The sequence below is a fragment of the Bactrocera oleae genome, chromosome X (assembly GCF_042242935.1).
Source record: "Bactrocera oleae isolate idBacOlea1 chromosome X, idBacOlea1, whole genome shotgun sequence".
Classification (NCBI taxonomy): domain Eukaryota; kingdom Metazoa; phylum Arthropoda; class Insecta; order Diptera; family Tephritidae; genus Bactrocera; species Bactrocera oleae.
Window position 1 is genome coordinate 32,878,147 of NC_091541.1, and position 11,854 is coordinate 32,890,000.

The 11,854-nt window shown below is 36.6% G+C and overlaps 1 protein-coding gene and 1 pseudogene across 2 annotated transcripts in view; one reads left to right on the forward strand and one right to left on the reverse strand.

Annotated features, from left to right (window-relative positions):
* The first annotated feature begins 2,060 nt into the window (after positions 1-2,060).
* On the forward strand, positions 2,061-4,510 carry LOC138858001 (uncharacterized; annotated as a pseudogene).
* Positions 4,511-8,348: 3,838 nt separating this feature from the next.
* The window catches only part of CPT2 (Carnitine palmitoyltransferase 2), a 29,061-nt gene continuing 25,555 nt past the window's right edge, over positions 8,349-11,854 (reverse strand). For both annotated transcript variants that reach the window (XM_070112390.1, XM_070112391.1), the window contains exons 2-4: positions 9,522-10,256; positions 8,655-9,446; positions 8,349-8,590 (exon numbers count right to left, since the gene is read on the reverse strand). In XM_070112390.1, the coding sequence (XP_069968491.1) occupies positions 8,455-8,590; positions 8,655-9,446; positions 9,522-10,256 (1,663 nt within the window). In that variant the 3' untranslated portion in view covers positions 8,349-8,454. The remainder of the gene's footprint in view (positions 8,591-8,654; positions 9,447-9,521; positions 10,257-11,854) is intronic.

Sequence of the window (11,854 nt, forward strand, 5' to 3'; positions counted from 1 at the left end):
GGAAACCCTTTGTCAATTAAGAGCAAGACTATTTCTCTCGGTTGAGATAATCAAAACATAACTGACAGATGGTTGCTAGCCAGACATTGACAGCCCCAAGTATTTACTAATTTTTTAAGTACGCTACAGCTAACCGTTTAAAATAAGGTAAGGTCTAAGAATTACTTGATTTAATGTTCACACCTTTATACTAATTATATGATTCCGTTGTTAAGCGCTCAATTTGTACTAACAAACTCACCATCTGCTTCCAATAATCTTAGAGTTAAGGTGCTTTTGATTATTAATAAGTATTTCTGCATTTCTTTATCTACATCGTAACAGTTGAAATTCAACACCGATAATTACATGTTAAAACGTTATGGATAATCTGTGTTTGTTTCCATAAATAGCATTATCTTTTCTTAAATTGAATCGAAAGAGATTTTTATTGCATTTACCGAACTTATTATACTAAAAACATGAATATGAGTGCGATCGAGCTACGTAATAATTGCAGCAGTAGACAAACTGTGTTGCATATTTGCTGATACTCTGCTGATGTGCAGACAAAAATTTGGTGTTGTCGTTTATTTGCACAAATTGCGTGCAAAAATTGACAGTAAAACGTGATGCTGTTGCAAGTGTTGCCAGAAATTCTCGGAGAACGTGATACTTTGATTAATTTTCAACACTGCTGTCGTGTTTCCCATTTCACTCGCACCCTATATGGTACTTTAGAGTGACCGTTATTATAAGTTACTGTTTCAATTTTTTCCCTACGAAAAGGGATCCAACGTAAACAAGCTTTGTATTTTCAATTTTAACCGTGGATAAATCATTTCACTTTTCCCATACTATTTATATGTTTTATATTTTACCTCCAAAACAAATAAATCTACAACTTTGAAAAAGTGATATTCTAATACAAATTTACTCTCCAAAATATTCTTCTTAATGACTTTTTTTCATAAAAAAAATTATTTTAAAAGTTATACGCGGTTAAAGGCAAATGGAAGTAATTTAGAATTAGTTGTTCTAAAATTTGTAGCCATTGAATAACCCAATAAGAACCAATAAAAAAATTAAGTCGTTTTCATTTGGCGTTGATTTACTCTAGAACATGTTTAACCACAATTATATAAAGATAACTCACACATTGACTGTCATATTCGCGCAAAGTCTTACAGACTAACGAAAACCATTATGGGTAGAATTCGAGAATTGATATAATACGTGGACCGATTTCCTACATTTTCGGCATTAAACTACAGTATATCCGATATTAGTAGTTCATATAATTTTGTTAAGATATCTTACATATTGCCAATATACTTGTACATATACGGTTTAAAGCCAATCCGAAGTTTGAAATTCTTTTATAAGGTATATGGATTAACTCGATTTTATTCTTTTTTGTATCATGGCATACTACAAGTATTATCAGAAAATCATGCATCCTGAGTTTCACTAAGATACTTTACTGATTGATTTATATATATTGTACACATATTGTAGCGAACACGAATACCAGAACAAATCAGAATCGACGATAAACTGCCAAAAGCAACTAGACAGCGAATTCGTAGTTGCCAAAAAGGTCTAGAAGCGAACTTTTGCTAAAGATGTATTATATAAGGACTGCCGGATTGTGCAGCAGACACAGTTTTAATTAGAGTGTTGCTGTGTAAAGAGCTATAAACAAGAAGTCGTAAACTCGAGTAACGAACAATGAGTGTTAAGTTGGAATTTGAAATAAAGATAAGTGCATAGCATCAAATTGGGACTTTAATTTAACAATCCAATTATCGAGCTCAAAAGTGAGATATAGTTAGACGATTTATTGAGAAATTCGTTACAATTGGTGTCTGAAGTGGGATTGTCAAATAAATTCCCAAAGAGATTATTTGAAAATGGCCAAGTGTAACGATTTGAAGATTCCACAACTGACAAAGGAGCTGGAGCAACGTGGTTTGGCGACAAATGGATTAAAAACTGAATTACAATCACGGTTGAGAGGCCGTGGAGGTGGAAAACATTAATGTTGAGAAATGTGTCTTTCACATGGAATTAGAGGAAGGGACAACAAAGATAAAAGAAAAGGAAGAGGCTCAATGCTCGCCAAAGATGGTGAACATGAACATGATTTTTGCAGCAATGTCGCAGATGGGGAAAGAGCAGGATGCACGTATTTCTTAGATGTCAACGCAGATATGAACAGAGGTGTCAACGCAAAGATCGAGACAAAAGTCGCAGTTAGAAACGCGGTTGTCAACGCAGTTGGAAGAGCAGTACGCAACGCAAGATGCACGTGTATATCAGCACAGGTGTTCTCACAGTTGAAAGAGAAGGATACACGGCTATCGCAGGTGACCTCACAAATAGCAGAAGTGTCGTCACAGATTTCGGAAGAGCGGGATAGAATTAAAACTGAAGTCGATGAATTGAAAGATCGTCTCTGTGAGCTACAATTAAATCGGCCAATTATGCCGTCAGCTTTTGCCACGGTAAAACCTCCATCCTTTGGTGGCACTATTCCGTTCCATGTTTTTAAGCTTCAATTCAAAAAGACGGCAAATAGTTGGAACGCTGAAGAAAAGGTAGTAGCATTGTTCGTTTCATTAAAAGAATCTGCAGCAGAGATATTACAGATCATTCCAAACCGCGAGGCGAGTAGTTATGAAACGTGAATGGGTGCATTAGAAAGACGGTATGGTAGTGAGTACAGGAATCAGATCTTCCAAATGGAGTTGCGAAATCACCGCCAGAAAGCCAATGAGTCGTTGCAGGAGTCTGCTACAGAGATTGAGAGGTTAGCACACTTAGCTTATGCACATAAATCCGTGGAATACATCGAGGACACGAAAATTCAGACCTTCGTCAATGAAATAAAAGATAACACGACACGCTTCGCTACGTTAGCATGTCCGAAATTGACGTTTGCGGAAACCGTTTCGTATGCTCTGACACAGGAAACTCCATCTCTGCTTAGCATTCATACATTTAAAGCTCATAAAGTAGAAATAGAAGAACACATGTGGGTGAACCAATTACTTGAAAAAATTGACAACATGACGAAAGCACTGGAAAAATCTACGGAAGCACGTAAGAAAAATGATGGTGTGGTTAAATGCGTGGTCATATTGCACGCAACTGTAACCAGTCCAATAATCCGGTTAGACGTTAACCCAAAGCTGAGGAAGATCAAACAAATGTCAAATCCAGTCAATCGTTAAACTAAAGCGAGCCGGCCAAAAAGGTCACCGGCTGGCTCCCGCAAGCAAATGCCCTGTAATCTCCATTTCACAAATAAGCAGGAATACTAGTAATGTTACCGTTAGTGGATGTGTATACGGCAAGCGCATACTGATAAAGAAGTGAGACCATTAGCTGGGGCAAAGTTGCGTACTGCAACTGGAGAAGATACCCTAGTTCTCAGAAAAGTAACGTGCGAGATCGTAATTGGAAAGGTAGCCTTGTTACACAATTTTATAGTGGCAGATATCATCGAAGAAGTGATAATTGGAGTAGACTTTCTAGCAAATCATGGAATCACAATTGACATAAAGAACAGGATTATGACCTATACAAATATAAAAGTGCCACTTATGTTCGGTTACGATAATAAGTACAACGTTAGACGAATGATAATAACTGAGAGTTAACTGATTCAAATCAGAAGCAGTTATTTGGGCAGAGATAAATGAGGACTATGGGCCAAACAAGTGGTGCATTATTGAGGCCACAAAAGAATCTACACAAAACTTACTTATAGGCAAAACTCTGGCTATGACAAGACAAGATAAACGGGTTCCAGTAAGAGTACTTAATGAGTGCGAGTTACTAGTCAAACTCTCCAAAGGAGCTATATTAGGGCAGTGTCAAGAGATTGAAGCCGTGATAAACTGTGAAATAGGTCTTGAGGAACATTCCATGAACAAAAACAACATATCTAACGAAATTAACGCATGGACCAAGGAGCTAAAGGCAAACCAAAAAAAAAGTTAAACAACTTCTTCTCAGATATTCATCCATAAGGACGAGCCAAACCAGGAAGAACCAAAGTTGTGAAACATTTTATTAACACAGGTGATGCAAAAGCAATCCGGCAGGGTCCTCGAAGCGTTCGTTTAGCAAAACGTGAAGTTGTAAGCCAGACCATACGTGAAATGAGCGAAAGCGGCGTAATCGAACCATCAGATAGTCCATGGAGCTCACCTGTACTACTTGTAAAAAAGAAAGATGGCAACATGAGATTCTGTGTGGACTATCGAAGGTTGAATGATGTAACGAAGAAAGACAGTTATCCTAAACCCGATGACACGCTGGACTCGTTATAAGGCACAAAATGGTTCTCAACGCATGATTTTAAAAGTGGTTACTGGCAAGTGGAGGTAAATGAAGAAGACAAAGCAAAGACGGCTTTCAGCGTTGGAGATGGCCTATGGCAATTTACCGTAATGCCCTTTGGATTAAGTAACGCTCCTGCTACCTTTGAGAGACTAATGGACCAGGTATTAAAAGGATTACATTGGAAGGCCTGTTTGGTATACCTCGACGATATCATCGTGTTGGGTAAAAACTTCGATGAACACCTTAAGAACTTGGAAGAGGTTTTTCAACAGATAGCTAGCGCTGGTCTAAAGCTGAGTCCAAAGAAGTGTTCCCTATAACATCGCAAAGGTAGTAGTCATGGAAATTCTGATGCCATGTCCCGCCGTCCATGTAACAACAATGAATGACTATTACAGCAGACTGAAATCCGCAGGAGCTACGGAAATGTCAGCAAGAAGATCCAGATTTGAAAAGTATAATACATGGATTCGAGATGAATAAACGTCCAACGAGAGAAGAAATAGCTGCAGAAAGCCCAGTCGCAAAAGCTTATTGGGCACAATGGAATAGTTTCTGGAAGCTTTCATCGCGTATGGGAAAGCGAAGATGGTCAAGCTCTGATGATTGTTCCGAAAGTAATAATTCCCGAAGTTCTCAATGTGCTGCACAGCAGTCCAAGTGGAGGATACATGGGTCTAAAACCTTGGAGGAATTAAAACTAAAATTTTATTGGGTTGGTTGTCATCAATCAGTTACGGAGTGGATCGCCGTTTGTGTCGAGTGCATTGCAGCTACAGGGCCGAGGTCCAGGTGCGCCGTTTGAGCGAGTTGCTAATGATGTAACTAGTCCATTTCCGATCAGTAAATTAGGAAACAAATATGTTTTGGAAGTCATGGACTATTTCAGCAAATGGCCAGAGGTATACGCAATTCCTAACCAAGAGGCAGGAACAGTATTCATCAACAATTGGGTATCGATATATGGTGTTCCAATAGAATTACATTCTGACCAAGGGAGAAATTTTGAATCAACTCTAATACAAGAGATATGTCAGAAACTGGGTATCCGGAAAACTCGTACAACTGTATTACATCCGCAGTCCGATGGCATGGTGGAACGATTCAATCGAACTTTGGAAGAATATTTGAGAAAAGTTGTGGACAAGTATCAAAAAGATTGGGATACCCATATATCCTTGTTCCTGATGGCTTATCGGTCTGCTGTGCATGAAACAACGGGGCAGACTCCAGCAAAGGTAATTTTTGGTAATGATCTTCGACTACCAATTGATTTGAAATTTGGAATTAATGCCAACGGAGGAAGGAATGCTAAGGAATTCAGCAGCGTCCTAGAAGATGAGATTAGGGATATACATGCTATGGTGAGACAACGAACCAAAGTTGTGAGAGATAAAATGAAAGCAAAATACGACAAGGCAATGAGCTCTGACGGTTTTATTGAAGGCGATTGGGTATTGTTATATAAATCACAACGAAATAAAGGGTTATTTCGCATATTACAGGGTAATTGGGAAGAACCATACCACGTTATTAAACGACTCAATGATGTAGTGTATCGCATACAAACCATTAACAGACCAAGGAATAAAATGAAGGTGGTTCATCTGGAACTACTTGCAGCCTTTGGTACCGCAAATATGTCTAATCGGGACGATCAGACTTAAGTGGAGTGCAGTGTAGCGAACACGAATATCAGAACATATCAGAACAAATCAGAATCGAAGATAAACTGCCAAAAGCAACTAGACAGCGAATACGTAGTTGCCAGAAAGGTCTAGAAGCGAACTTGTGTTAAAAATTTACTATATAAGGGCTGCCGGATTGTGCAGCAGAGACAGTTCTAATTAGAGTGTTGCCGTGTAAAGAGCAATTAAGCTATAAGCAATAAGTTGTGAACTCGAATATCGAACAATGAGTGTTAAGTTGTTGGAATTTAAAATAAAGAAGTGTATAGCATTAGATTGGGACTTTAATTTAACAATCCAGTGATCGAGCTCAAGAGTGAGTTAAAGTTAGACGATTTATAGAGAAATCCGCTACAAAATATAGACAAGGACAGAATAAAATAAATGACATAAGGACCTATATAAACGGTATGAGGTCAACCGGTAATTTGAAAAACTTTATATTAGGCATAGAAACGGTGAGAGAAATCTTGATCCGATTTTACCCATTTTAATAAGAAACTTCTAACAAAAAAAAATTTAAACAAAAAAAATAAAAACCCAGCCATAGGCACTGAGGTCCACAGATTCGGTATCTGCAGCCTTAAAACGTTATGGCCCGATTTCGACAATTTTTAGACTTGACCGTAAAGACTATCTCTGCAAGATATGTTGTTGTTGTAGCGGAAGAAAACATTCTTGAAGGAATTTTGATGAATGGTGCCGAGTTGACAGTCCTTGGCCGAATAAACAAATCCCGGTCCGTTCCGGTTACTTAGAACCGAGTGTCGAGGGAACGGTATCCGATATATATATTTTTTTTAATGACGACAAACTTAAACACTTACCGATCCAAACAGGGTTAGATCGCCGAAATAACAGCCCTTGGTCGCATAAAATCCGGTAACGTAGAACCGACTGTTGTGGAAATGAATATATCCGATATCTTCATTGCTGCTTACTATATATGCTGTAAAGTAAAAGAATCATGGGGAATTTATACTTACGTACACTTAAATACGCACTTTTTGACGATAAAGGTAATAAAAGTTATGATTTCTCTTGAACACCAAGCGTATTATCATGATTTCGTACCATCAATTTTTTTATTTTTCCATTTTTTTATTCTTCGTCTTATACACAAATGCTGAAATAACTATTATTGTTATAATTCTGTCCCTCGTTGTTACTGAGTATTTAAAAGAAATAGTTTTATACAATGAACAAATAGTGGCACAATTGATTCGAATATTGGTTTTGCTTGCATTCGAAAAGTCGAAAATCCAATCAGATTCTGTGACACAAATAAAAATGAGAATTGGTTCTGGATTCTGACAACTAAGATCAAGTTTCTTCAATCTGAATGCAAAATGCCACATCCGCTAAATATATGTCATGGATTAAATTAAATTTTGAATATTAAATTTTCCAATCGCAAAAGCAATGCAATATTCCGTAATATTTGCAAATTTACGGTATGTTATATATAAATCAAAGAGCACAATATGATAACCAAACTCCGGGTTAACAATATATACTTCGTTTGCTCAGAAGATCTGAGCGGTTGCTTGATTGAATTTCTTGTACCGTAGCTTTCGACATTCCTTTTCGGCTAATTGGATCAGCCATTTCCTCAATCTTTCTCGGGAATACGTTGTAGTTAAATTGTAGAACTTTCGTTTCGGGTGCGTTCGAGATGGCAATCACGACAACAGTGTAGCAAATTTGTCATAGTATCACGATCTGCGTGAATTTATGGCAACACTTGTAACAGCATCACGTTCTGCTGTCATTTTTTGCACGCAATTTATGCAAATAATCGGCAACACTAAACTTTTGTCTGCACATTAGCAGAGTATCACCAAATATGCAACAAAGTAGCTGTACTGCTGCAATTATTACGGAGCTCGAACGCACTCTTCGTCTTGTAAAGCACTTATAGTCTCTAGTGTGAGGGAATAGTGTGCAGGAGATAGTTGTTGCTGCTGCAGTAACCGCAGTCAACGTTGTCACACTATGGATTTTTCTGGCTATAGCTATAGCGAATAATACACCCCACTTATATTTGGTGGGGAAATTACAACACAAAAAGCATGAATTGCACCTCACTTACGTGATGTTGTTACGTATTAAGGTCAAACGGGACCAGGGGACCTTATAGTTCTCGCACAGTGATTGGAGCGAGTTAAAGGTTGGTAAGGGAACTGAAACTGACTCAGACTGGGAGTCATGCTGCCTACTTAGCTCCTGTAGACATTTGAGTGGGTGTAGCGGCGCAGCGCTTCCGTAGAGGTGGTTTTCGCAGAGAGTTTGTTTATTGTAGCACGCAAATAGAAATCGCAGGTCAAATAATAAAACTGTACATATTATTACTAAAAAAATCACTAAAATAGAATTTTTTCATATAAAGAAATATGTACATATATGAAATATTATTTAATGCACCCTATGCAGCCTATTTCAAGAAATGTTTTAAAATGCTAGATATATCACGAAATGCTGTTTGTAAGCAATCGACAAATTCTTTTCCGTTGCGCTCATTTTCATAAGAAGAAACTATTGCACCACAGTAATCATTTTGTATTGAATATCTGTTTCAAATAAACAATAATGATAATAAAAAATATAAAAGTTTTATAAATACATCATACTCACGCTATTCCCAAACCATCTCGTACGACTGGACCAAAAGAGCCAGCCAACAAAGCATCGGATGATAGCGTTGAAGTGCTAATAATGTTGTGATTGATTTTAGCATACGCCTCACTTTCATATATAGCAGGCAATTCTTTTCCATGGAGTTTAGCTTGATATCTTAAAGCAAACAAATGCCTGTCGAAACCTTGTCCCATTGCAGCCTGTTTCGTTAGCTCAGTATGTACAAGCGAACACTGTTTGATTAAGGCATATAACTCACTTAAATGTGGCTGCTTTGCAAGACTTCGCTCCAAGTTATCACACACGCGTTTTGTCGCCATGGTGCATGGACGCACGGTTTCGGTGCGACCGTGTCGAAATGCAGCCGTACTGCACGATTCATAAGTACCAACATAATCATTAAAAGCTCTTTTATATGCGAGTTGAAATGAAAGTTGCATTATTGCATCAGGGCTCAAACCAAGTGCTTTGCATATATCTTTATTTAATTCCGGATATTTGAGTGTATTTATATTCAGTTGATGCATTATATGCTTGTTTTTCAATATAGCTTTTTGTACAGCATTTTCTACAAATGTGTCTGTTTTTAGTTTGATCAGTCTTACGCACTTTATTTTTTCAGTATCATTAACTATTATACTAGGCTTTGCAAAAGCATTATTTGTAGTTTCTTCGAATATTTCATTAAAATATCTTAGTACGGCGACTCCATCGCCCCAGGAGTGTTCAAAGTTTACAGCGGCCGTACCATCCGCAGTTACTATTAATGATACTGATTTATCGAACCAACTAAATAAAAAATAAATAATAATAAAAAAATTATTTTTAAAAAAGTATTCGTCAGATATTTTAATTCCTACTCACCGATTTGTGCCGTCTCCCGCTAACAAGTCTTTGAGCAGTGGTACAAAATTTTCTTCACTGTATCTTGGGGAATTATTTGAGTCTAAACAAAGGCAAAATAAAGCAGCATCAATTTCTCTTTCAAGTAATCGTTTATTTTCTCCTCCTATATTATCAGTTAAATATTTGCGCAAATTAGCCCATTCATCCCGATTAATAGAAGTCAAAGTTCCAATGGGCACAGTGGAACTACCGTTAGCATCAGAATTTTTTACAACCGTATGTAAACGCCCAAGAATTACATCTGGATTTTCTATATTTCCCTCCTCGTCCAAAACATCTACTGAATATAAATTGCCAGCGCGAAGGACTAATATATGCTTTGAGTTTTCATTTTGCACTAACGAATCTTTGCCTTTTCCTGGTATTCTAGATACTCCAAAAAGTTGTTTGTATTGACTCATATCCAAAGGGAAAGCTTTGAAAGCATAAGCCGCATATGTGGCAATTCTTTCAGGAACAAGGCGCATAATATTCTTAAATCCTTGTGTATCGCTTTTCTTAGCACTCAGATGATAAATTTCAGGCTCTAATAGGTCTGCTTGCAACGAACGCCAAAATCTCATGGAACTTATCACTAAATTAGTGGCACGCAGCAACTGGTCTTGGTATGCCTTTTTTGTGTCGTGTTTCATAATGAGCAAGGGATTATAATTAAGAGGTAATGGATTTCTATCACGTAAATACATGTCGAACCTATATATAAAATTATTGCAATAACAAAATATATAGTATGAACAGAAATAGTTTTATTTTAATGATCACAATACTAGTACATACATATGGCATTAATGTAAATAAAAATGGGGCTACACTAAATATAATAGGGGCGTGCCCGATTTTGATATTAACCAGTTTATATTTTGTAATACATAGGTAAATTAGCAATTAAATAGAAGAAAAGTTGAAATTTTTCTACACAATTTTTTTTTTTATTTAAAAATTTAAATATTGGAAATCTAATTTTAATCCCAAAGGTTTGAACTAGAAAATTCGCAACCCTGCTCGGTTTTCCGATTTAAGAACTAATAAAGATGAGAAAAATATAAAATTATTAGACATTCATATATATATGTTACGAACAATAACAATATACAAATATTATTATTTCTTTGAAGGAGAGTTAACGACGTAATTCCATTTTATGCTTAGTCGTTCCACGTCACCTAGACCAGATAACATCAATTAGAAATGCAAACACTATTAGAAGCGATTGCGCTTACAAATAAGAAAAAACTTTATACACCCTTTATAGGTGCATTTCTTATAACATAAAAGGAATTGGATAATAGTCTATGTCAAATTTTGTGAAAATATCTCGCCAAATTCAAAACTTTCCAATACAAGAGCTCGATTTTAATAGAACAGTCTGTGTGGCAGCTATATGAAATAGTGGTCCGAAATCGGTGGTTTCGACAGCTTTTTCGGAAGAAAATGACGGGCAAAATTTCCGATCAATAACTCAAAAACTAAGGGACGTGTTCGCGTGTATACAGACAAACTGACATGGCTATAACAACTCAGCTGATCAATTATATATTTATTTCATAGCGTCTCCGACGTTTATTTCTGTGTGTTACAAACTTTATGGCAAACTTAAACAACAACAAGGTATATTCAGTGTATAAATATGAGTTATCCACACGAACTTCGAACTATCCCCAAATATGCAAACAATAACTGTCTTAAACCATACATACATAACAATAAACAATACATCCGTTTTTAGACAAAAACAATAGAAGATACTATTGTGATGGAAGATACTAATTGCGTTCGTTCAAAGAATAATGTTTTTCCTTTGCGCGATAAATTTTCGGAAAACTGTTTTTATGTTTTTTTGTAAATTAACATGTTCAATTGTGATCACAGACACTTACAATTTGGTCAGTCTTTTTTGATCTTGTTTTTTATTTATTATTTATACGTGTAACATCGTACAGTGAAATAAGAAAAATGAGTGTTCAGTCTTGTCCAGGGTTTTTACTATGTTTGGTGTAGATTCTACTGCGGCCTCAATGCTATATATAAAGTTTTTTTTTACCTATCAATATCTTATCTTTATGCATATATTTCATGTGTGCGTGTGCATGTCACTGAACTCCTGCTAGACGGCTGGACCGATTTTGATGAAAGTTTTTGTGTGAGTGCAAGGGGAGTCGAGGAGGGTTTAGATTCATAATTTGATCCACTGGAAAATGTTTATTTAACTATACTTTCATTCATAAGTAGTTGTTAATTTTCGAATGCATTACATTGGATCCGGTAGACTGCTCTACCATCGAAGATGTGAG